This window comes from Lemur catta, chromosome 10 (assembly GCF_020740605.2).
Source record: "Lemur catta isolate mLemCat1 chromosome 10, mLemCat1.pri, whole genome shotgun sequence".
NCBI classification, from domain to species: domain Eukaryota; kingdom Metazoa; phylum Chordata; class Mammalia; order Primates; family Lemuridae; genus Lemur; species Lemur catta.
In genome coordinates, this window is record NC_059137.1 from 7,180,872 (window position 1) to 7,206,820 (window position 25,949).

Sequence of the window (25,949 nt, forward strand, 5' to 3'; positions counted from 1 at the left end):
GTTCATGGGCTTGTAAAATGGGGCAGCTGCTGCCGAAGACCGTCTGGCAGTCCCCCACGGCTACGCAGACTTGTACACACATGGAGGTTCACAGCAGCGTTATTCATAATAGCCAAAAAGTGAAAGCAACCCGTGTGTCCATCAAGTGGGGAATGAATAAAATATGGCACTATATGTAGGGTTCCTTCACTTTCTGTGTCGTGACCGAGTATCACAGACTGCCTTGAGGGCTCTGTGACTCAGCCAGCTGCAGGTGTTTCCCAGCAGGCTTGCAGCCAAACCCGGGCCTTGAAACAATAAAGGTATCTAAGTTTTTGCCCAGACCACTGAAAGAAACTAGCCCTGGTCCTGAGACAAATTCCTCAAACTCTCATACAAACTCCATACCTTGATCCCCCATCACTCTGGACGTACCTGGGTAGAACACCCTGCTCTCCCTGTCAGCCTGGAGAATGGCTGCCGCACTCTGTATGTAGATTCCCCTGGTAAGCGCTTTGGACTGATCGCCCTGGCCCTTAGTGCTTTCCTTGGAATCCCAGTCACCCCATCTCCACAGGGTTTGGGGCATTCCCTTGTGGGGAATTCCTCTGCGGCAGGTTTTGGGGCAATTCCAGCCGTGGGTGGCCAGGAGAGAAAACATTCTATATCCATACACTGGAATATTATTCAGCAATAAAAATATAATGGACTGAAAACATGCTACAGTGGGAATCTGGAAACATTATGCTAAGTGAAGAAGCCACGTATTGGACAATTCCATTTACGTGAAGTGTCTAGAACAGGCAAATCCACAGAGCCAGAGAGACTATTTGTGGTTGGCAGCTGGAGGATGGGAATGGGGAATGACTGCTTATGGGTTAAGTTTCCTCTCAGGGGTGATGAAAATGGTCTAGAATTAGCTAATGGTGATAGTTGCACAACTTGCTGAATATGCTAAAAACCACTGAATTATATATAAACTTTAAAAGGGTGAATTTTATAGTATGTTAATAATATCTCAATAAAAATAAATAGAATGAATCACAATTGCTGAGAGACAGCTGTAACAGGGAACTTTTTTTTTTTGCTTTTCTCCCTTCATCCAATTTTTTAATTATTATGGGTACATAATAGTTATATATCTTTATAGGGTACATGTGGTGTTTTGATACAGGCATACAATGTGAATTAATCAAATTAAGGTAATTGGGGTATCCAACACCTCAGGAATTTATCATTTGTTAGTTAGAAATATTCCAATTCCACTCTTTATTTTAAAGCATACCCTAACTTATTAATTATAATCACTTTGTTGTGCTATCAAATATTGTTCATTGTATCTAACTATATTTTTGCACCCATTAACCATCGCCACTTTATTCCCCACTCCCTGCTACCCTTCCCAACCTCTGGTAACCACCATTCTACCCTTCTATCCTCATTGTTCTATGAGATCTCAGTGTGAGGTAGGAAGGATTCTCTTTGGAGTATGAACAATATGAACATTTTTCATTTTCTGAATTTTTACAAACTCCCTGGACTTTTTGTGATAGAATATTTTACAAAGAAAAATAGAACACTGTTGGAAGAGTCCCAGCATTGCACTCCAAGAGAGGTGTTTCTGACACCAGAGTTACATAGCAGTGCCCTGCACTGAGAGGGTTTTCTCTAGTTTGTAAAAATAATGAGTTGTACAGATATATATGCATGTTGGCGTAAATTTGCTAATTGTCCTTTCTTGGAAAGGTCCTTCCAGTATTATAAATTCAAGTCCATTTCCATTAAGGGTATGAAATTGGGCTTGGTTTTGTGGCAATGGTAGCTAGTAGGGTTTTAATGATCTTCCTTAGAAAGAGTGAAAGCTGGAAACTACAAATGTCCTCAAAATGGGGTGGGAGGAGATTTCTGGTCTTTGAAATCCAGACGACTGGGTGGGGCCCACTGCTTAAGGACACAGAGTAATTCTCCAAAGTTTTGGTCTTAGATTAGAGTGGCTGAGAAATGACAAGACTGGATTACCCAGAAGGCCAAGAATAGCTGGAATGGGAAGGGTAGCAGTCAGCACACTACTAATTTGTTCTCTTCTCTAAAGAATTTCTTCATTCTTTCTTTTTAGATACAGGAAAATGTGAATAAAAATGGCCTATGTTCTTATCATTCATGAACTGATTAACATTTTAAAAATATACTGTATACCATCCCATCCTCTTCCTAACTGCTAACATAGTCCACCCCCAAACGCTGAGCAATGCCTTATTAAAGTCTGTGGGCCGGGTACAGTGGCTCACGCCTGTAATCCTAGCACTCTGGGAGGCCGAGGCGGGAGGATCACTCGAGGTCAGGAGTTCGAGACTAGCCTGAGCAAGAGCAAGACCCCGGCTCTACTAAAATTATAAAAGAAATTAGCCAAACAACTAAAAACAGAAAAAATTAGCCAGGCATGGTGGCACATGCCTGTAGTCCCAGCTACTTGGGAAGCTGAGGCAGAAGGATCGCTTAAGCCCAGGAGTTTGAGGTTGCTGTGAACTAGGCTAACACCACGGCACTCTAGCCCAGGCAACAGAGTGAGACTCTGTCTCCAAAAAAAAAAAAAAAGTCTGTCCTGCACACATCTCACAGATTATAATGTGAAAATGTACAAAGGAGAAAGAACCAACCTTAGCTAAAATGAAATGAAAAACAAATCTTACATGTACTGAGTAATTAAAAAAAACAGGCCGGGCGCGGTGGCTCACGCCTGTAATCCTAGCTCTGGGAGGCCGAGGCGGGTGGATCGCTCGAGGTCAGGAGTTCGAGACCAGCCTGAGCAAGAGTGAGACCCCGTCTCTACTAAAAATAGAAAGAAATTATCTGGCCAACTAAAAAATATATATACAAAAAAATTAGCCGGGCATGGTGGCTCATGCCTGTAGTCCCAGCTACTAGGGAGGCTGAGGCAGTAGGATCGCTTAAGCCCAGGAGTCTGAGGTTGCTGTGAGCTAGGCTGATGCCACGGCACTCACTCTAGCCCGGGCAACAAAGTGACACTCTGTCTCAAAAAAAAAAAAAAAAAACATTTCCCGGCTCTCCTGCAGCATTTTAATCATTTTTAGAAGAGGGATGGGGGGTGGGTGGATAAAGAAAATCATCCAATGGAGACTTAAGTAACTGATTATAAAAGCTTTTTATAAAACCACACAAATATTTCAAGAATAAATGAATTCCACAGATACAAATCAGGCAAAGAGAAACAAAAATCAATGAGACTGGGATTACACTTGTAAAAGGCCAAATGGACACAAGCCCTCAAGGGTCTGCTGTGAAATGCTTGGGGGCCAGTGGCCTCAAGAGAACTCAGGCGTGAGAAGTTTGCACTGAGCTTGGGAAACACCACACCCGTGAAATCAAAAAAAAAGCAAGTGAAGGTGCTCACAGCCCGGGAGGAGCTCCTGCTGGTTCAGGTAAGAAAATCCAAGAGAGTTCCCTAAAAAGATGAGGGCTGTAAGGGGACTGGTGGAAAAAGTCCAGTCTATTCTCTTGGGAAAGGAAGGAGCAAAGTCATGGTAAGTTAAAATCTGGTACCCGAATGTAGTAGTTAATTTAAGGGCTGGCAAGGTAATTAAGAAATCTTCAATTAGGCAACTATATCAGGAAGGAGACACCCAAGTGCTTCCTACTTCATCCCTGCTGCTTTACGGACTGTCCTGGAGCTAGTAGCTAAGGACAAGACCCTGAACACATTTCATCACTACGAGTTAGAGGAAAACCCACAGGCTTTCCAGCTATGGCTTGGCAACTGCTTAGTTCCCACAGCATCAGTCAGGGCTCTTAGGCCCTAGACAGCTGGCCTCAGGCAGGAGGAGATCGGGAGCGGATGGGGGAGCTGGTCAGGTAGGTAGCATAGGGACTGTCCCCAAACACATTGGCGTATGATGACTTGAGGAACTGGACATAGTTCTGCATGCTGCGGTTGGTGCTCTCTGACTGCTCCAGGCGATCTTTCAGGTCTTGTAGCCGGCTCTGGTAGCGGCGGTCCACCTAAGAGGAGAAACAGAGCATGGGCAGAGTGTGCGACATGTCCAGAATAGGCAAATCCACAGAAACACAGGGACGTAGTTAGGGGTTGCCAGGGGCTGAGGGGGAGGGGATTGGGGAGTGACTGCTAATGAGTATGGGGTTTCTTTTTGAAAATATTCTAAACTTAGATTGTAGTGATGATTGCACAACTCTGAATATACTAAAAACCATTGAGTTGTACAATTTAAATGAGTGAATTTTATAGAATTTAAATGATATCTTAATAAAGCTGGGGATTTTTTTGAGACAGAGTCTCACTCTGTCACCCAGGCTAGAGTGCAATGGTGTCATCATAGTTCACTGCAACCTTAAACTCCTGTGCTGAAGGGATGCTCCTGCCTGAGCCTCCCGAGTAGCTGTGCACCACTGTGCCTGGCTAACCTGGCTAATTTTTTTTATTTTTAGTAGAGACAGGGTCTTGCTCTTGCTCAGGCTGGCTTCAAACACCTGAGCTCAAGTGATCCTCCCATCTCCCAGAGTGCAAGCATTACAGGCATGAGCCACTGTGCCTGGACAATAAAGCTGCTTTAGAAAGGGGATCTGGCTGGTCAAGGTGGCTAATGCTTATGATTCCAGCACTTTGGGAGGCCAAGGCAGGAGGATGGCTTCAGCTCAAGAGTTTGAGACCCCGCTGGCAACACAGTGAGACACTGTCTCTACAAAAAATTAAAAAAAAAAAAAATTAGCTGGGTGTGGTGGTGCGTGCCTGCAGTCCCAGCTACTTGAAACGCTGAGATGACAGGATCACCAAAAAAAAAAAAAAAAATGATCTATCTACCTAGGATATCTGCAAGGGATGGGAAAGTGATTGGAGAAAAAGAAAACAATGTCATATTCATACAAGCAACAACAAAACATCTTGCCCTACAAATGCCAGGGAAGCTACAATCTCCATCTGCCACCCTCCCCCCGCCCCACCCCCGTCCTAGGCCCTCAGCCCGACGCACATCATCACGGCTCCGCCGCAGCTGGCTGAGTTCAGTTTTGGTTCTACTCAGCTGGGTCTCAAGGTCCAGGATTTTGTTCTGGGCTGCTCGCTCCTTGGAGAGCGCATGTTCCTTGGTTTGTTCCACCTGCACAGAAGGCACAGAGGTGGGGCTGGTGCCCTTGACACGGGAAACACCTGGCAAAGAGAAGCCTGGGCCCCTCCCACTATCTGGTCTCACAGACGGCACTTACACAAGTGCTGGACAGAGTTCTCTGCAGCCTCTGGGCAGGAGCTGACTATGGAGACTGGTCCGCAACCCCGCTTTGCCTGCCCTCTCCCCGTGCTCCATGACTGCCACCTGAGTCCCAAGAGGGCAGCAATTAAATGAGCAGTCATCATCTGTAAAGTGCCGTGTCCTCTACAACAAAGAGTTACTCATTCGATCCTTACGACAAATTCATGAGGCAGGTACTACTATGTATGTCCATTTTTCAGAGGAGGAAATAGGCTAAGAGAGGTTAGGCGATTTTCCTAAAGTCACAGAGCTAGTGAATAATGGAATTAAGACTGACCTGCCTCCTGGCATCTTCAATGGCGCCCTCCAACTGCCTTGCCAGGCTCCCGCATTCCCGTGTTTTCTCCTCCAGCCGCAGCTGTGACTGGTGGATTGCCTCCTCCCTCTTGGCAATCACCTGTAGGAACTCGATATTCTGGGCACTGGTCGCCTCCAGTTTCCTAGGTGAAAGCAATCAGTCAGATCCTGCACATACCCCCACCTGTCTTGCTCCACCCCTGGACTGGTGGTCTCATCATGCCAAGTATCTCCAAGGAGCCACAGGAATAAAGCAAAGAGAACTGCAGATCAGCAAGGCGGCCAAGGAACGGTGCAACTGGAGCGGCTGGTTAGAGAACAGCGTGAAGAGTGGGAAAAAGCAAGCACAGACTGCCCGTGGCTGTGTTAAGTGTGCCTGTCACCACATGGGACACAGCAGCTTGCAGCTCAGGAAGGTGGGTACCATTATTATCCCCACTTCAGAGATGAAGAAACTGAGTCTCAAAAAGGGCAAGTCATTGGCCCGAGGTCAGCACAGCTGGCAGGTGAGTCTGTCACCAAAACCCATGCCCTCAACTTCTACTATTCACTGCTGCCCCGCTCAGCAAAAGGACCTCAGCTGGGGCACTCACCATCTCATGTGACCAGCCATGGGGCAGCCATGGCCATCCCAATGTACACACACTATCTCTACTGCACTTCCTGGATGCCTTCCAATTTAAGGAGCTCTGCAAGTCCTGTGGAATCTGGCTGCATTTTCAAGGCCAGCAGGGCAGAGCAGAGGCGGAGCCTAAAAGTGCAGGTTGCATCAGCCACCTGGGGCACTTAGAGTCTCTGAGCCCTCAGGCCCCTCACCTCTGAGCCCCCGGCTGCACCAGGGCCTTTCATAGATGCTGACTCAAGCTCTGAAGGAAGATAGGCAGGGGTCAAACTCCCAGCTTTGCCAGGTACCAGCAGTGCAACCTTGGGTGAGTCACTTAACTTTTCTCCAGCTCAGTCTCTTCCTGTTTAAAATTGGGGTAACACCAGCTAACCAATAATGTATGCTAGACTATGTTGAACATTTCCCTGTGCTAGGTAATGTGCCAAGCCCTCTACCAGGATTATCTCACTGAAAGCTCGCAGTAACACCATAGGCTGAATATCATCCCTAGCATGATCCTTTTCTCATCTTCAAGATGAGGAAATTGTTGTTAAAGGATACAAAATTATAGCTGGATAGGAGGAGTAAGTTCTAGTGTTCTATGCCACTGTAGGCTCACTGTAAACAATAATATATAGTTTCAATAGCTAGAAGGATATTCAGTGTGCCCCCAACACAAATGATAAATGTTTGAGATGATGGATATGCTAATTCCCCTGACCTGATCACCACATATTATTATGTATTGAAACATCACTATGTACCCCATACATATGCACAACTATTTGTCAATTTAAAAAACCAAATTAATTTTTTTTTAAATGAAGAAACTGAGGTTCAAAGGAGTTAAATGATTTGCTCAAGATCACCATGCAGGTTAAGTGGCAGAGCTGGGCCCCAAGGCCATGGTTTCTGATTCCAAAAACTGTTCTCTTCACCTCCAACTGCCTGGAGGCCCGTAAGCAACAGAGAAGAATCAGATCAGAAAGGTACTTGGGAAGGACGCTTGGGAACAAACGACAGAAAGAGGGGGAAATGCCCCCAACGGCGGTGAACTGGCTGCTCCATTCAAACCTTCTTCCCCATGATGCTTACCACTGAAATGGAAGCAGCTTTTCCTCTGAGGTCTGCCTAGCACCTTCCAGGGCCTTGAGTCCCTCAAACACTTCCGCACACTAAGCACAAAGCAGCTAAGTGGCTGAAAGTCTCAGGTCCTAGGAAGAGGACAGAGATGGGACCAAGTGCCTCTAACCTCTCCAGTTCATCCACCTTCAGACTCAGCTGTTTATTTTCCTTCTGGGAAGCCTGATGTTTCTCTCTCGCCATCTCCAGCTTGTCCCCCTGATGTTCGATCTAAAATGACAGGAACACAGACTGGTTTGCGAAAGAATTTCCAGGCATCTCCCTCCATCTTCCCTGTGACCTGTCTTCCACACCAGGGAAAGGTGCCTGCTGCCCTCGGCAGGCGTCCAAGTCTCAACGCACAACCTGGAGGAGAGAGAACAGCAGGGACAGGTTAGGCCCAACTCCAAAGACAGAGGCTTCCCCACACCGGAGGAAGCCAAGTTTTTGATGCTGAAGAACCGCAACGACGTTTTCTTCATCAGGGAAGCCACTCCGGCCCAGCCGGGATCCTGCGCAGACACGAGAAGACAGAGCAGATTGCAGACCTGATTGGCGCATGTGACAGACCGTGGCGCTGGGACCATTGATTTCATCCTCCCCTTAACTGGGGACACGTGCAGGCAAGGCAAAGGAAATCTACCAATTCTTTCAGGCTGGCATGTTTGAGAAGTTACCCAGATGGCTGCTTTACATAGAAGCCTCAGACATCAGGGCTCAAACGGCCTTGAGAATGCTCGGGTTCAACAGAGAAGGCAGGCAATTTACTGCGAACATGGGTTTGGGAAGCAGACAGAGCTGGCTGGGTTCCAACCCTATTTACTAAGTGTGAGCCCTGGGACGGCAGGGAAATACTTATCCCCTCTGTGCCGTGGCTGCTTTCTGTGAAATGGGGAAATAATGCATACACCGCACAAAGTTCCCAGGGGATGCTGGAGCACAGAGTAGGTGCTCAGAAATGGTAGCTCCTTTTATGATCATTACAAAGAAGCAAGTCCAGAGAGGGGAAGGACCTTCCTTGCCAAAGGTCATACTGCATGAGTGTCACATAATTTCACAGATACCGCAGGCAATAGGCAGGTTGCTTCTGGGGGAAGGGACTGCTTGCTTCTGTCTTTCAGGACAGAATCTCAGGCAATGGATCTGTTGAGAGTCAGGAGAGAAAGCTAAAACGAGAGAATGATGGAAAAAAAGAAATTCTATAGCTTGGCAACTGCTGGCATCTCACATCTGCGGGTGGGGGGCTGAGGACAGCAGCGCAGGTGCCGAGGCAGGAGGAGACAGCACTCCTGGGGTGGGGCAACAGCAGGAGGGCCCAGTGGCTCCAGGCGAATGACGGCTCCTATAACTACAATCACTTTGTGCAAACACGAGGCATTTGGCACACCAGACTTTTATTTCACAGCACTGATGATAGCTCACTCCTTTCAGAGAGCAGCAACCAAGAAAAACGTAGTGGTCCTCCCTCGGGGCCGTGCAGCTCATCTTGGTAAGCGGGCCCCTGCTCGGGCCAGTTCGTGGGACCCTTTCTGCCAGTCCCTTACCCGGCTGCGCAGGTCTGATATGATGGCTGTGAGATCGATGTTCTTCCTCTCGTAGCCCTGCAGCTGGTCTTGGCACTCTGCCAGCTTTGCCTCTGTGATCTTAAGGATGTCAGGCAGCTGCTGCAAGTCAGCCAGCTGGGACTGGAACTGTCGACGTGCCTGGAGTGGGGAAGAAAGGCCCGCCATTGGGAAGGGCCCCACTGCTGGCGGGGCCACTCCTTTGTAGTCAGGGCAGGGCTGTCCTAAGTCCCCAGAAGAGGATCTTGCAAGAGATCCTCCTCACAGGCCACCGAGCAGGTGTCCAGCTGCTGTCTGAGGGGACACACTTGGGCCTAACTTGCCACTTGAGCTTGCCATTCAGTCATCCATTAACAATGACAACCACATAGTAAAACACCAGGACCCAGGCCTTGTGCAAAGTGCTCTCTGCGGTTGCTCATTTCATTCAGACAACAACTGTAAAATAGGTGCTGTTGTCCCCATGAAGGGACACTAAGGATCAAGGGACTTAAGTTATTTGTCCAAGGTCATTCAGCTAAAAACTGATAAAGCCAAGATTAAAGTCTAGTCTAACTCCCAAGCCCCTAAGAAGGCAATCACAATGCTACAGGCCAGAGAGAAAGGTAAGAAGTACCTGGTCTTAGTCCGTCCTTGTACTTAGCAAGGAGACTGAGGACTAGAGAGGGGCTGGACTTGCCCAAGGTTATGAAACAAGTTAGTGGCTGAGGCTGGACTCAACCTGCCTCCAAAGTGACCATTAAGATGAACCCTATGCTCTGTTCCACCAAATCATCTCTAGAAAAATAAGGCTCTTCAGGACGTAGATGAGAGGCATACTTTTGGTTAGCACAAAATAAAGACACCACACAGAATGAAACAGGCATGCCAAAGACCTAACATACCTGTGGATTTGTGTCCACCTGGATGCTCCAAGCAGGAGGGATTTTTGTTTTTTTAGGAAATTGAAGAGGTGAAAGAAGAAAACCAGAAGGGGAAAAGAGGACAAAGCAGCAGCATGAGAGAAAAGAGAGAGGAAGAAAGAAAGAAAGGAAAGAGATGCACATGGCAGAGTGGACTGGTCCACCTCCAAGAAAGTTAGCTCATCTTTCTTGTTCAAATAAGGTAGGGTCATTTAGTCCTCCAGGTAGGGTCAAAGGCAAGCAGGGGAACAGACTCACAGTCACCGAGTTAGATATTTGAATGGGGTAGGGGAAAGTGGCGAGGAAGGGGAGCAGTACCGCCTCAATCTCTTTGTTCATCTCATCTTTAAGGATCTTGTTCTCTTTGTCGCAGCGTTCTAGCTGGGCAGCCACTTCATCAGCCTCCAATCTGGTCTTCATCACCTAGGGACCAAGAACACAATGGGCCACCTTGGACAGAGCCGTGTTTTGGTGAAAACCACCTTCCACCCTCAAACCCTTCCTGGAAAGGCCTGGTAGCGACCACCCCCACCTGACGGGGGCAGGGTGGTTGCTGCTCAGAAGAGCCAGGGCACCTGAGAGGCCTACCTGACTCTTATAGTTGTCGATCATTCCCTCATAGTTCTTCACCGACGCCTTCAGCTGCTGGACTTCTTGTTGTGCCTGGTTGAGCTTGTCCTCCATCGGGGCAAAGCTCGCCTAGAAGAGGTGGCTCGTGAGTAACCAAGAGAAAAGTTCTGGATCAGGTGACCCTCCCACCTTCATTTCCATCCAAGAAACCAGCAAAGGAAAGGATCCTACCCTAAACCACACAGCAGTTTTCCTGAGAGAGGCAAAGGGGGTGAAGGTGCGGGGTGAGACTCCTAATGTGACCAACTCAAGTGAATAGAGATGCAAATAAAATGACTTCTGTTTTCTTATTCCAAAGGCAATACATAATCATTAAAGAAAACAGAGTCAAAACTAAGACATACTAATCATGCTTAATAACTTGGGATATGGGCCAGGCGCAGTGGCTCACATCTATAATCCTAGGACTTTGAGAGGCCAAGGCGGGAGGATCGCTTGAGCCCAGGAATTCAAGACCAGCCTGGGCAACATACCAAGACCCCCATCTCTACTAAAAATAGAAAAAAATTAACTGGGCTTGGTGGCATGTGCCTGTAGTCCCAGCTACTTGGGAGGCTGAGGCATGAGGATCGCTTAAGCCCAGGAGTTTGAAGTTGCAGTGAGCTATGATGATGGCACCACTGCACTCTAGCCCATGCAACAAAACAAGACCCTGTCTCAAAAAGAAAAACAAACAAAAAAACTTGGGATATGACTATATATCTGTAGTTGTGTAGCTCTTTTATTTTTGTCTACAAGAATGAGATTATACTACACTTACTGCTTTGCAACATAGTTTTAAAATGAACAATATGTTGTGCACTTCTTCTCAAATCAATAAATGTGCTCCTGTAACCCAAATACTCATCTTAGATGGGACGATATAAATCATGGTATTTTTTTTTTTTTTTTTTTTTGAGACAGAGTCTCGCTTTGTTGACTGGGCTAGAGTGAGTGCCATGGCGTCAGCCTTGCTTACAGCAAACTGAAACTCCTGGGCTTAAGCGATTCTACTGCCTCAGCCTCCTGAGTAGCTGGGACTACAGGCATGCGCCACCACGCCTGGCTAATTTTTTCTATATATATTTTAGTTGGCCAGATAATTTCTTTCTATTTTTAGTAGAGACGGGGTCTCGCTCTTGCTCAGGCTGGTCTTGAACTCCTGACGTCGAGCGATCCACCCACCTCGGCCTCCCAGAGTGCTAGGATTACAGGCGTGAGCCACCGCGCCCGGCCCAACCATGGTATTTTAATAGAATAAAATGAGAGGTAGCTGCTTAAAAAGAAATAAAGCTCAAAAAACTGACCTGAAAAGACATTCATGAAATGTGGTTAAATGAGAAAAGCAAGCCATAGAATAATGGATGGATGTGTGTGATTAACTATCTATGTTAGTATTGGGGGAAAAAAAAACAAAACCTGGAAAAATACATGTGCGCACACCTAACAGACCTTGATTTTTTTTTTAAGAAAAAGGGTCTCTCTCCCTGTTTCCCAGGCTGGAGTACAGTGGCATGATCATAGCTCACTGCAGCCTCCAACTCCTGGGCTCAAATAATCCTCCTGTCTCAACCTCCCGAGCAGCTGGGAGTACAGGTATGTGCCACTGGGCCCAGCTAAGAGATCTTCACTTCTATATCACATTTCTGTAATGTTTTAAACTTTTACTGTGTTTAAACCTTTATATTATCTAAGTAAGTACACTTCTACAAACATCATTTTGAATGGTCACACTGTATTACACTACACAGATGTATCATACTTGAATGAATTCCCTAAATAATTGTTAAGACTTGGAGATTGTTTTTAATTTTTTTTTTTTTTTTTTTTGAGACAGAGTCTCACTTTGTTGCCCAGGCTAGAGTGAGTGCCGTGGCGTCAGCCTAGCTCACAGCAACCTCAAACTCCTGGGCTTAAGCAATCCTCCTGCCTCAGTCTCCCGAGTAGCTGGGACTACAGGCATGCGCCACCATGCCCAGCTAATTTTTTCTATATATATTTTTAGTTGTCCAGATAATTTTTTTATTTCTCTTTTTAGTAGAGACGGGGTCTTGCTCAGGTGGTCTCGAACTCCTGATCTCGAGCGATCCACCTGCCTCGGCCTCCCAGAGGGCTAGGATTACAGGCATGAGCCACCGCGCCCGGCCGATTGTTTTTAATTTATCCAACAACTACAATATAACAAATGAGATACGACTACATTCCCACCAGAGTGGCTAAAATCAAGACCAATGATATGAAATGTTGCTGCGGAGACAGGAGCAACTGTTAACTCTCACATACCACTGACAGGAGCATAAATCCATACAGCTACTTTACTGTTTGGGAGATCTACCAAGGCTACACTTATGTATACTACTTGATAATCTGGCAATTTTACTTCAAGGTATATAACCAATAAAAATGCATCAAATAAGTACAGCAAAAGATATATAAAGATGTTCACAGCAGCACTATATAAACAACCCAAATGTCCATTGACAGTAGAATATAAAAATATATTGTGGTGTATTCGTACAAGGACAAACCCTATACCACTGAGAATGAATAAACTATTATATCCAACAGGGATGGCTCTCACAGCATATGCTGCATAAAAGCCAGGCACAAGAATATTTAGACACTAGATATGAACTATAACCTATATACTACATATATATACACACAGTGTATATACTAAATAACCATAAACTATATAAACTATATATTATACACTCATTAAATAACTATAAACTATATAAACTATATGTAATATATAGCTACAAACTATACTATATACTATATCTACTATGTAACCACAAACTATACAAAGTATATATAGTATATATAAACTACACAAATCTATCTATAAAGTTCAGAAACAGGCAAACTAATCTGTGATGACAGAAGTCAGGATAGCAGTTACCTCTGCAGGGGTGTGAGTAACCAAGAGATGTCACTAGGGTGTTGGTAAGGTTTGATCAGAATGATTGACAGACAAAGTGTGTTCACTTTATTAAAATGCTGTATCTTTGTACTTTTCCATATGTTATTCTTCCTTAAAAATCAACGTTACTTAACAGTAAAAAGCAAAATCAGCAAAAAAACAAAACAAAAACAAAAAACCTAGATGTTATTACCCAGATCAATAAAAAAACCAAGCTCAAACCTCTCTGGAATGCAAGCCTGTTCAGGTGCTTCTTGCCCCTGGCATGCTGGAAGTGGGTACGCAATAGTTTAAGAGTTAAGGCTCCAGGATAAGACTCAGGTTCAAATCCCAACTCCAACACTTCCTAGGCAAACAAAACCTTGACCTTTCTCTAAGCCTCAGTTTTTGTTTTTCTTTTCTTTTTTTTTGAGATAGAATTTCATTCTATCATCCAGGCTGGCCATGAACTCCTGGCCTGAAGCAATCCTCTCTCCACAGCCTACCAAGGTGTAGCTAGGATTAAAGGTGTGGGCCACTGTCCCTGGCTCCATATTCATATCTCAAATGGAGATAATCATCACTTCATTGGGAGGTTGGGACAGTTAAGTGAGAATTAATGCATGGGAAGGGGCCTGGCAGTGCCCCAGGAGTCCTATCTCACGTGCGCGGGCTGAGTGCACCGTGTCCAGCACTTCACACGCGTTACCACATTCTCCCAGGACCACGTTTCCTCTCACTAAGGAAACAGCAGCAATAGAAGATGAAATAAAATGTCTTGCCTAATAAGAGGCAGAGCCAGGACTTGAACCCAGGCCTTTCTGACTCAAGAGCACTCCCTCTTAATGGTGCCTCTGCCCCCGGGCACTCTGAAGACCTTGCTCATCTCTGTGCCCAAACAGGCATGCCCTGGCATCGGCCTGCTGTCCCACCCAATTGCCTGGTCCCCAGCTCTCACTACGGACCTTCAGCCTCTCGTTCTCCAGCTTGAAGGCAGAGTACTCGGCAGTCTGACGGTGTAGTCTCTCCACCAGGCTGTCCCGGTCTTCCCGCATTTTCTCCTCTAAAGTTTGTTGTTGGTTTACAAGATCTGTCACCCGGCTAGAAGATTGCAAAGCAAAAACAGACAGAGAGAATCAATTCCACAGATTCCAAGGTTCCATGGAGTAGGGCCAAGTGTTCCTACCCAGGCCACGTCACACTCTGGACACACTGCCTGCCTGCTCCTAATCTCTATGCTGGGACGCAGAGCCCTGCCTTGGCACTGCTGCTGTGGCAGTCCCATGCCTGTTTCCCACCTCCTAATGACATCTTTTAAGATTTGTCTCCCCTACCACCCCCTCCGAGAAGCCCTCTACAGTTCAACAATAAGTGACGACTTATTAACAGAAGTTGTCCATTCTGATCCTCCCAAGAGGCCAAGACACTCCCTGAGGACAATGACCAGAAATATGATCCCCTCCCAGCTCCCCACGGCACCTCCCAGGATCTCAGCCCATTGGATCTTGATGTAAGGACAGATTCTTCTGGACTCCCAGGACTCCCAGGCTGGAAGTCAGGGGTTATTGCCCGGACATTCCTCTCCAGCAGGCACTGAGCACACTGGGCCTTTGCATTCTCAGTGGAGGACCGGCACCAAGCTTGGCTTATTCACGCAGGGACTCTACCTAGCATAGGCGGGAACTGCAATGCGTGTGTGTGGAAAGAAGGTGTGAGTGGAGAGAAAGAAGCCAACTCCGGAACTGGCTGCCCACCCTTTCCTTGCCCCCTCTGTCCCCTCAGTCACTCAGCAAGACTGTCATCAATCAAAAAGCAGAGGCTGTGGCCTCAGAGGAGCCCTGGGCTCACAGATGCCCACTCATTTATCTTGACCACAGACCCATCACAAACCCTTGGCACAGTATGACTCTCAGCATTGCCCAATTACAGTCCACCATTCAGCAAATACTTACTGATCACTGGCTAGGCCCAAGCAAACACATCAAGTTGTTTTAACTGGAAAACTCCTATTCACCCTTAAAAACCCAGTTCAAAACAAAAACAAAAACAACAAAACCCAAAAAAACCCCCAAAAACCCAGTTCAGACTTCCCCTCTTCAGGATGTCTTGTCCCTAATCCCTCTTACCTGTACCATGTATCCTTCTATCTGAATTTTCTCCTATTTCCTCCTACTAGACAGAGAACTCTCTGAGGACAGCACCTGGCATGGGGCCTAGCACACAGCAGGTTCTCAGAACATGTTTGCTAAGTTGAGTTGAATATAACAAAAGACTCTTCCTCAGGGAACACTCTCCTGACCTAGGAGACTAAGTTAGCTCCCCCTGTGACCTGTTCCTACCCTACAGAGTACGTGTCTCTTGTAGCTGTGTCTCTTCTGCCAGGATACAGGGCAGGGAATGCATTTGTCTTCTTAGTGCTGTAACCTAAAGGCCATCACATGGCCTGGCTGGTATGTGTTATGTGCTCAATATTTTTTGAGACAGGGTCTCACTCTGTCACCCGGGCTAGAGTGCAGTGGCATCATCACAGCTCACTGCAACCCCAAACTCCTGGACTCAAGTCATCCTTCTACCTCATGTCACGAGACCCAGCTAATTTTTCTATTTTTTGTAGAGACAGGATTTCCCTCTTACTCAGGCTGGTCTCAAACTCCTGACCTCAAGCAATCCTCCCGCCTCAGCCTCCCAGAGAGCTAGGATTACAGGTGTGAGCCACTGGGCCCAGCCTTCAGTACATAGTTGTTTTTTTTTGGTTTTTTTTTTGAGACAGAGTTTTACTCTGTTGTCTCAGCGAGAGTGCTGTGGTGAATACGTAGTTTTTTGAATGAAGGAAGTAACAAATGAGAAGGATCAAATGGTCACAGTTCACCAGTGGCAAGAAAGGTATGAGTTCAGTCACTTGCAACTTGGGGCCACTTTTCTCCCTACTCCCATGCCACGCCACTGACCTACTGACTGGCAGGCACTAACAAAACAGCTGCTGTCCCTGGGAAGACAACAGAGAGAAGACACAGGGGTCACCAGCTGCCCTATCTCCCAAGAACAGGAATGAAGATCCCACTGTGCCCATTTCCCATGCTGGGTAGATCGGGGCCAGGCTTGGGCCCAGGTGCTGGAATCAGACCCAGGCCTTTGTGACCAGAGAGGCAGGACCCCTCCCTGGTGCCTGCTGGTAAGGTAGGACTCCAGGACCAGGGCTAGAGCCTTTGCCCCAGTTCTAACCAGAAAGCCTGGCCCAGGGCTGTCCATATCCCAGGCCTCTGCAGCACCTGGCCTGGGGAGACCAAACTATAGCTTCGTGAGCCACGTGACCTGCCCTGAGTCACTAGACTCCTTCCACCTGCACACCCAAGTCCCTCAACCGGCCCTCGCTCCCTCTCCCTCTCCAAGACATACTCGTTCAGGACGATAATTTCCAGCTCAAGGTCTCCCTTGTCTTTTACAACTTGGTTGTAGCGGCTCCTCCATGATTCCAGAGTGGATAAAGCTTCAGCGACATAAAGATCCTGGGAACACAGGATAGTAGGACCTGTCAGCCTAGTGTCAGCACCGAGGCTGAAGGAGCTGGGGGCTGGGCTCATCCTAAATGGTCTCACCCTGAGAACCCAAACCTCACTCTGCAATTCACCCTCCTAGAGAGCACCAGGAGAGACAGTGGGAGCCCAGCCATTGCTGTTACATTTCCAGCAATCAGACGCGTCCTGCCTGGCAAGTCCTTCCTTAGCCCCCATTCTCCCCCACAACACTGAGGTAGCTAAACTGTCCTACAAACCCTTCCATCATCTTTGGCCAGCTACCCATCCATCTACCTGCCACCCATCTGATCCCCTGAACTCCCTCTCCCTCTACCCAGCCATCATCCTGCCAGACCACTACCATCATCCTCTACTCATCCGCCCATCCGCTACCCACTGTGCACCACCCCTCCCCCACCCCATCCAAGCCGGCCACCTTGTCGGCAAGTTGCACATGCAGCTGCTCAGCGTACTCCTCGCTCTTCTCGGCTCGCTCCTTCTGGGCTCGGATGGCCTTCTTCAAGTTCTCCTTGTCTCGGTCTCCCTTTTGCTTCAACTCCTTCAACTGCTCCATGATGGCCTCCACTTCCGCCTTGTGCTGGTTCCCACTGCGCTCCAGGTTCTGGGAGGGGGAAAGGAGAGAGGAAGAGGAAAGAATGAGACAAGAAAGGCAGAGGGTAAAGGGGAGAGAGGGAGGAAAGGGCACAAGCGCAAAGAGGGAATGAGAGAGACAGAAAACAGGTCATCAGCTGTGTGCGAACTCAAGGCTCCCCTAACTTGGACCAGAGACACAGCCCCTTCCAGTTCCCCATGGCGCCTCCCTGGAGCTCTCAGCCCTGGTCTTGATATTAGGACAACTCCTCTGGAATCCTTCCCTGAACTCCCAGCCTTGTGGTGAGAGATATTTCCTTAGTCACTCCGGAGAGCTGTGACCTCAGAGGACCCCTGGGCTCACAGATGTAAGGAACATGTGAGACCATCCCTTCCCCGTGGGTAGTTAGGTGAACTGAGGGCGCCCAACCCCATCATTGTAGGGATCAAGACCCAACACCTCCAAGCTCTCTGTCCACTGCCCTTGCTACTGTCCCCAGTGTCTCTCTGAGGCCTGAGTATTTTGGCAGCAGCTACCCCATAAACCTTCAGGGCACAGACCCTGAGTGTGTTACCCTGGGCCAAGCCACCAAATTTGGATTGTCAGGCCCCTGCCTCCTCCTTCTCCACTTGTGGGGCCAGCAGGTACCTTGATCTGCATGCACAGGCGACTGTTCTCGGCCTCTTTGCATCGAAGTTGTGCCTGCAAATGCCCACGCATGGATTCCATGGACTTAGAAAGCTCAGATGCTGTCTTTGCTTGAGCCTTTGGAAAGACAGAGAAAGTGACAGAGTCAGGATTTGAACCCAGTTCTCTGCTTACCCAATATGCTCTACTGGCTCATTAAAAGGCACAATTTCTGGGGACAGTACCTTCTCACATTGTATTTCCTGGAGAAGCTCTTCCACCTCCTTGTCCTTGTCTTGCAGCAGCAACAGCAGGCGCTGAGAGAAAACACACTGTCATCCACCCCTGGGAAGGGCAGAGACCCGGCCCAGGGAGGAGAGAGACTTGGGAGTGCCTGGCCCCTGGGACCCAAGATGACAAATACATTGGGCCATGTTACAGAGACCCTGGTGGGAAGCACCTAACATATGTATTAAAATTTTTTTAAAAACAATGAAGATGTATTTATTTTGTAATTTTTAAAAAAATAATGTTAATTGAAGAGGACATTAAAGAACATACACAGAAACTCTAAAAAGCTTCATAACCCCCCACCTAGAAATAACCACTGTTAATACACATTAAAAGCCATATGCATGTTTTGTCCCACAACCTATAATCTCATGTTTACCACATTGTGATTAGATCTTCTACTTCTTTTAAAACAGCTGCTTAATATTTCAATTTACTGATGTATCATAATTTAACAAGGCCTCTTGAGCGGGGAATGCAGGTTTAGGCATTATCACCATTATTGCCAAATCTTCACCCCTTCCTCAGGTGGGCATTTTCCCCAGCAACGTTTGGCCAGGAACCAAAGGCCAAACCTTGGGAAACTGGGCCTCCACCTTCTTTTCCTGTCTTATAAGGGCATTAGTCCATCAAAGGCTCCAAAAAGTCTAGCAGTTAAGTGAAACTTTTTGTTTAGGCCAGCCAATAGTTTCCCAAATTCATTTGCCCATGGAACACCACCCCCTCCCCCTCCTGTTTCTTGTACCCATTAACATCATGAGGAACTTGGGGTTCCATGCAGTAGACTTTGGAACATTTTGCTTTGGGAGGTTCCTAGAATTAGAATTGTTGAGTCAAAAGGTGTGTGCTTTTTGATGGCTTTGAATCCATAATACAAATAAGGAAATACAGATCTAACAGGCCCTGATGATTATAAATTCATCATCATCACCGTCCCTCATGGTGGTGACCAGCTTTGAGCCTCAAGCTCTCAAATGATCAACTAGACAAGCCTACTGAAACCAGCAAGACAGCGACATCCATCCGTTTTACAGATCATGAACCTAAGACTCAGAGAAATGTTCCAGCCCTCCTGCCCCGATGCTGCCTGTACCCCCTAAAGCAGGCAGGGGTGCTTTGGTTACCGCTTTCTCTGAGTCTGCCTCCGCCAGCCGTTTCAGTAATACTCCTTGTTGCTCCATTAGTCTTTCAGAATCCTTCAAGGGAAGCAAAGGTAAAGCAAGTCATTAAGCAATAAATCCAGATGTCTATATCCTATTCCTTCTTTTTCCTTTCCAAAATCTCTATTTCTGTTCGAGACCAGCCTGAGCAACAGCGAGACCCCGTCTCTACTAAAAATAGAAAGAAATTATATGGCCAACTAAAAATCTATATAGAAAAAATTAACTGGGCATAGTGGCGCATGCCTGTAGTCCCAGCTACTCGGGAGGCTGAGGCAGTAGGATCGCTTAAGCCCAGGAGTTTGAGGTTGCTGTGAGCTAGGCTGACGCCACGGCACTCATTCTAGCCTGGGCAACAAAGCGAGACTCTGTCTCAAAAAAAAAAAAAAAAAAAAAAATCTCTATTTCTAATTTTAGAAGTAATAATGGAATACATTCTCATTATAAAATAGTGAATACCAACAAGGCTAAAACCCCTCTTGCACCTACCTCCAAACTTGACCCTACTGATATTAGTTTGGTAAGTGTCCTTCTCATCCTTTTTCTGTACATTTATAATATACCTAGAGAAATATCATCATTCTTTGGGGTGCGGGGAGTGAGAAGGGATTAATGCATAATTTTACAAAAATGGCATCATACTATATTTATGTATTACTTGATTTTTTTAAAAATAGCTTTATTGAGATATAAATTCAGATACCATACAATTCTCCCATTTAAAATATGTAGCTTAAGGCCAGGCATGGTGGATCACATCTGTAATCCCAGCACTTTGGGAGGCCAAGCCAAAAGGATTACTTGAGCGCAGGAGTTTGAGACCAGCCTGGGCAACACAGTGAAACTTCATCTCTAAAAGAAATTTTTTTTTTTTTTTTTTTTTTTTTGAGACAGAGCCTTGCTCTGTTGCCTGGGCTAGAGGGCCATGGCATCAGCCTAGCTCACAGCAACCTCAAGCTCCTGGGCTCAAGTGATCCTCCTGCCTCAGCCTACCAAGTAGCTGGGACTACAGGCATGCGCCACCATGCCTGGCTAATTTTTTTCTATATATATTTTTAGTTGTCCAGATAATTTCTTTCTAATTTTAGTAACGACGGGGTCTCACTCTTGCTCAGGCTGGTATCGAACTCCTGAGTTCAAGCGATCCTCCCGCCTTGGCCTCCCAGAGTGCTAGGATTACAGGCGTGAGCCACCGCGCCCAGCCAGAAATTTTTTTTTTAAATTAGCCAGTGTGGTGATGCATGCCTCTCATCCTAGCTGCTCTGGATGTGAGGCAGGAAGATCACTTGAGCCCAGGAGTTCGAGGCTGCAGTGAGCTATGATGGCACCACTGCACTCCAGCTTGGGTGACAGACCAAGACATTGTCTCAAAAAAAAAAAACAAAGTGGATGCCACGGTGACTATAGTTAATGAGATATATTATTATATACATGAAATTTGCTAAGAGATTTTTTTTTTTGAGACACAGGGTCTTGCTCTATCACCTAGGCTAGAGTGTAGTGCCATCATCATAGCTCACTGCAACATTAAACTCAGATCTCAAGCCATCCTCCTGCCTCAGCCTCCCAAGTAGTTGAGAATATAGACATGCACCACCACGCCCAGCTAATTTTTTTAATTTTTGTAGAAACAGGATCTCATTGTTTCTCAGGCTGGTCTCGAACACCTGGCCTCAAGCAATCCTCCCACCTTGGCTTCCAAAAGTGGATTATAAGCACGAGCTATCATGCCCTGCCTGCTAAGAGATCTTTTTTTCTTTTTCTTTTCTTATTTTTTGAGACAGGGTCTCACTCTGTTGCCCAGGCTAGAGTACAGTGGCATCACCGTATCTCACTGCAACCTCAAACTCCTGGGCTCAAGCGATCCTCCTACCTCAACCTCACCAGTAGCTGGGACTATAGGTGCACACCAGTGTGCCTGGCTAAGTTTTCTATTTTCAGTAGAGATGGGGTCTCACTCTTGCTCGGGCTGATCTTGAACCCCAAGCTCAAGTGATCATCCCTCCTCAGCCTCCCAGAGTGCTAGGATTATAGGCATGAGCCACCATGCCCTCGGCCCTGCTAAGAGATCTTTAAGTGTTCTCACCATAAAAAAAAAGATAACTGTATAAGGTGACAGATATGTTAATTAGCTTGTGGTAATCACTTAACAATGTATATCTAATCCTCACATTCAATGCCTTAGAATTATACCTCAATAAAGCTGGAAAAATAAATTATATAATTAAATGGCTTTTTCTATATTCTTAATTTTTAAAAATTGTGGTAAAACTTGCCATTTTAACTATTTTTCAGTGTAAAGTTCAGTGGCACCCTCACCCCCCCTCCCTTGCCCCCCTCAGTCCCACAGGCCCCCTTCACAAGCCCAGAGAAAAGGGCTCCCTAGTTCCCAAAGCTCCCTGGGGACCTAGAAACTGGCAGAAGACAGCACTGTGGTTTCTCCAGCAACAAGAGGCAATGAACATGGGGACAGAAAGGCTTGGCCAGGGGCCCAGACACCAAAGCTGCTCTCACTGCCCTCCAGGCCTCCGGTAGGCGCTAAAACTGTTGCTAACTCTTCTGCCAACCTGTGTGTGCAAACTCACCCAACACCCCTCCTCGAAAAGCTGTGCCATCACCACCCCTATTTTACAGATAAGGAAAGGGAGGCTGGGAGACGTGGAGGCAAACTGGCTGAGGTCACACAGCCAGAAATGGCAGGGCTGGGCCCCGAAGCTGACTCGGACTCCAGAGCCAGAGCAGTTCTCCACCACACTGGGTGCTCCCCAGTGAGCACTGAGGTGCGGGTGCAGCCCTGAGCGCCAGACAGGCCCCGCGATGAGCCTGGACTGAGCAGGAAACACCCGTACTGGGTGGGAATTCTAATTAGCTAACCTTCATCTCCAACTGGAGATGGGGTTCCAGGGTGATAGAAACTAAGACACAAAAAAGGAGAAACACTGGGTAGACTAAGAGGTTTTCCGAAGGCACCAGTTCCAGCATAAACAGCAGCAGCGCCCACTATTTTCCAAGCACCTAATATGTGCCAGGCAGCATGCGAGCCCCTTGTCTATATATCATCTCTAATTCTCATACAATTTCATGTGCAAGATGCTATTCCCATTTTACAGCTGGGAAAACTGAAGCCCTGAGAGGTAAAAACTACCTCCCCGAGATCTCCCAGCCAGAAATCAAAGAGGTATAACTATTTTAGAGAATAATTTGGCGATAACTATTAAAATTGATAGAAATATATTCTAGAAACTCTTAAGTACACCAGGATAGTGTCCACGAATGCTTAAAGTAACATTGCTTATGATAATAAACAACTAAAAATATATGTGTCCATCAACAGAAGAATAAATAGTGGCATAGTGTAAAATGGAACATAGCAATGAAAATTCATTACCTTAGGCCTTAAAGATAAAAATGATCTCATAAAAATATTGTTGAGTGAATAAAGCAAACTCAGAAGAACATATATGGAAAAATACCATTTACGTAAAGTTTAAAAATATGTTGAACAATATGTATGTTGCTTACGGATATATATACACACACATAAGTGATTAAAAACTATCAAATTCCCATTTACAGATTCCTTTGTTCCTTCTCCACTCCGACTGCTTCACTTGACCAGGAATAAAAACAAAAAAAACCTATCAAATTCAAGATAAGGGTTCCCTCTCAGGAGAGGTAGATAAGATTATCATAAAAGGAGACACAAAAGAGATTTAACTACGTGGACAAAGTTTATTTTACTTTTTAATTTTTTCTTCTTTTTTTAGAGAAACGTTTTTTTTCTTTTTAAAAGTTTTTTTTTTTTTTTTTTTTTTTTTTTAGACAGAATCTGACTCTATCACCCTGGGTAGAGTGCCATGGCATTAGCCTAGCTCACAGCAACCTCTAACTCCTGGGCTCAAGCAATCCTCCTGCCTCAGCCTCCCAAGTAGCTGGGACTACAAGCACGTGCCACCACACCTAGCTAATTTTTTCTATTTTTAATAGAGATGGGGTTTTGCTCTTGCTCAGGCCTGGGCTGGAACTCTTGAGCTCAAGCGATCCTCCTGCCTTAGCCTCCCAGAGTGCTAGGATTGTAGGTGTGAGCCACCACGCCCAGCTGAGAAACTTTTAAGTTTCAGGCAAGGTTTTATTTTGAAAGCTGGGCAGTGATTATACCACTTTATATTATTTATTTTATATATTAATGTTTAAAAATAAAAACAGGAAAAGTTGACCATGTTAAAAAAAAAGAATGCTAAACTAAGAACAATGTCATCATTTCATCAGCACTGGCATTTGGAGACCGGTAGTATTGCTTTGCTTTGAGCAGGAAGACAAATGTTTATACTGTCAGTCTTCTCTGAAATATTTGCTAACACACCGCTATTCACAATAGCCAAGATATGGAATCAACCTAAGTGTCCATCAACAGATAAATGGATAAAGAAAATGTAGTATATGTACACAATAGAATGCTCTTCAGCCTTTAAAATTAAGAAATCCCATCACTTGTGACAACATGGATAAACCTGGAGGACATTATATTAAGTGAAATAAGCCAGGCACAGAAAGACAAATACCACGTGATCGCATTTACACGTGGACTCTAAAGAAGTTGAACTCATAGAAACAGAGAGTAGAATAGTGGTTGCCAGGGGCTAGCAGGGAGAGTGGGGGCAAAGGAGGGGACTGGGGAGATGTCCGTGGTCAAAGCATATAAAATGTCAGTTACACAGGAGGAATAAGTTCAAAAGATCTATTGCTCAACATGATGACTACAATTAATGTATTCTACATTTGAAAATTGCTAAGAAAGATTTTAAGTGTTCCTACCACAAATACATAACTATGTGAGGTAATGAATATGTTACCTTGATTGATATGTTACCTTGAATTAGCTTGATTTAGCCATTCTATAACATACAATATTTCAAAACATCTTGTTGGGCCTGGTGAGGTAGCTCATGCCTGTGATCCTAGCACTTTGGGAGGCCGAGGTGGGAGGATCCCTTGAGGCCAGGAGTTTGAGACCAGCCTGGGAAACATGGCAAGACCCCATCTCTAAAAAAAATTAGCCAGGTACGGTGGTATGCACCTGTACTCCTACCTACTAGGGAGGCTGAGGCAAGAGGATCTCCTGAGCCCAGGAGTTCAAGGTTACAGTGAGCTATGATTGTATCACTATACTCTAGCCTAGGTGACACTGTGGGACCCTGGATCGTTTTTTCCTTTGAGACAGTCTTTCTCTCTCTCTGTCACCTGGGTTAGAGTACAGTGGCATCATCAGAGCTCACTGCAACCTCAAACTACTGGTCTCGAGCAAGCCTCCTGCCTCAGCTTCCTGAGTAGCTAGGACTACAGACACACACCACCCATGCCTGGCCAATTTTTCCATTGTTTAGTAGAGACGGTGTGGTGTTCTTGCTTGCTCAAGCTTGTCTCAAACTCCTGACCTCAAGTGATCCTCCCATCTTGGCCTCCCAAAGTGCTAGGATTACAGGCATGAGCCACTGTGCCTAGCCAAAACTCTGACTCTTACCAAAAAAAAAAAAAAAGTTGTACCATAAATATATACAATTTTTTAAAAATTCAAAAAGAAAAAAAAATACAGTTGCCCTTGATATCGTAGGTGCTTGGTTCCAAGACCTTCTGCATATACTAAAATTCATAGATGACAGATGCTTAAATCCCTGATATAAAATGGTGTAATATTTGCATATATCCTCTCATGTACTTTTTGTTTGTTTTTTGGGGTTTTTTTGAGCTAAGGTCTTACTCTGTTGCCCAGGCTAGAGTGCAATACTGTCATAGCTCACTGCAACCTCAAATTCCTGGGCTCGAGTGATCCTCCTGCCTCAGCCTCCTGAGTACCTGGGACTATAGGCATGTGCCACCACGAAGGGCTAACTTTTTAAAAAAAATTTTTTGTAGAGATAAGGTCTCACTATGTTGCCCAGGCTGGTCTTGAACTCCTGGGGTCAAGTGATCCTCCTGCCTCAGCCTCCCAAAGTGCTAGGATTACAAGCATAGGCCACTATGCCCAGCTTTCTCACATATTTTAAATCATCTCTAGATTATTTATAATACCTAATATAATGTATATGTTATATAGTTATTATATTGTATTGTTTAAGGAATAATATTAATATCAAGAAAAAAAATCCATACATGTTCAGTACAGATACAATTATTTTTCCAAATATTTTCAATCCACAGTTGGTTCAATTCATGAATGCAGAACCCACAGATATAGAGAGCCAACTGTATCTGCTAACACATGTTTCAAAGAATATCTTTTTTTTTTTTTTTTGAGACAGAGTCTCACTTTGTTGCCCGGGCTAGAGTGAGTGTCGTGGCGTCAGCCTAGCTCACAGCAACCTCAAACTCCCAGGCCCAAGCGATCCTACTGCCTCAGCCTCCCAGGTATCTGGGACTACAGGCATGTGCCACCATGCCCGGCTAATTTTTTTTTTCTATATATACTTTTAGTTGTCCAGATAATTTATTTCTATTTTTAGTAGAG

General features: G+C 45.8%; 1 protein-coding gene across 8 annotated transcripts in view; it reads right to left on the minus strand.

The window, feature by feature from the left end:
• Nucleotides 1-3,123: 3,123 nt before the first annotated feature.
• ODF2 (outer dense fiber of sperm tails 2) overlaps nucleotides 3,124-25,949 on the minus strand; it is a 37,466-nt gene continuing 14,640 nt past the window's right edge. For all 8 annotated transcript variants that reach the window (XM_045563290.1, XM_045563288.1, XM_045563287.1 and 5 more), the window contains 13 exons: nucleotides 19,409-19,480; nucleotides 18,239-18,310; nucleotides 18,015-18,131; nucleotides 17,211-17,396; nucleotides 16,656-16,765; nucleotides 14,225-14,360; nucleotides 10,334-10,444; nucleotides 10,064-10,168; nucleotides 8,826-8,984; nucleotides 7,412-7,512; nucleotides 5,536-5,698; nucleotides 4,983-5,108; nucleotides 3,124-3,996 (listed from right to left, as the gene is read on the minus strand). In XM_045563290.1, coding sequence (XP_045419246.1) covers nucleotides 3,808-3,996; nucleotides 4,983-5,108; nucleotides 5,536-5,698; nucleotides 7,412-7,512; nucleotides 8,826-8,984; nucleotides 10,064-10,168; nucleotides 10,334-10,444; nucleotides 14,225-14,360; nucleotides 16,656-16,765; nucleotides 17,211-17,396; nucleotides 18,015-18,131; nucleotides 18,239-18,310; nucleotides 19,409-19,480 — 1,647 coding nt within the window. In that variant the 3' untranslated portion in view covers nucleotides 3,124-3,807. The remainder of the gene's footprint in view (nucleotides 3,997-4,982; nucleotides 5,109-5,535; nucleotides 5,699-7,411; nucleotides 7,513-8,825; nucleotides 8,985-10,063; nucleotides 10,169-10,333; nucleotides 10,445-14,224; nucleotides 14,361-16,655; nucleotides 16,766-17,210; nucleotides 17,397-18,014; nucleotides 18,132-18,238; nucleotides 18,311-19,408; nucleotides 19,481-25,949) is intronic.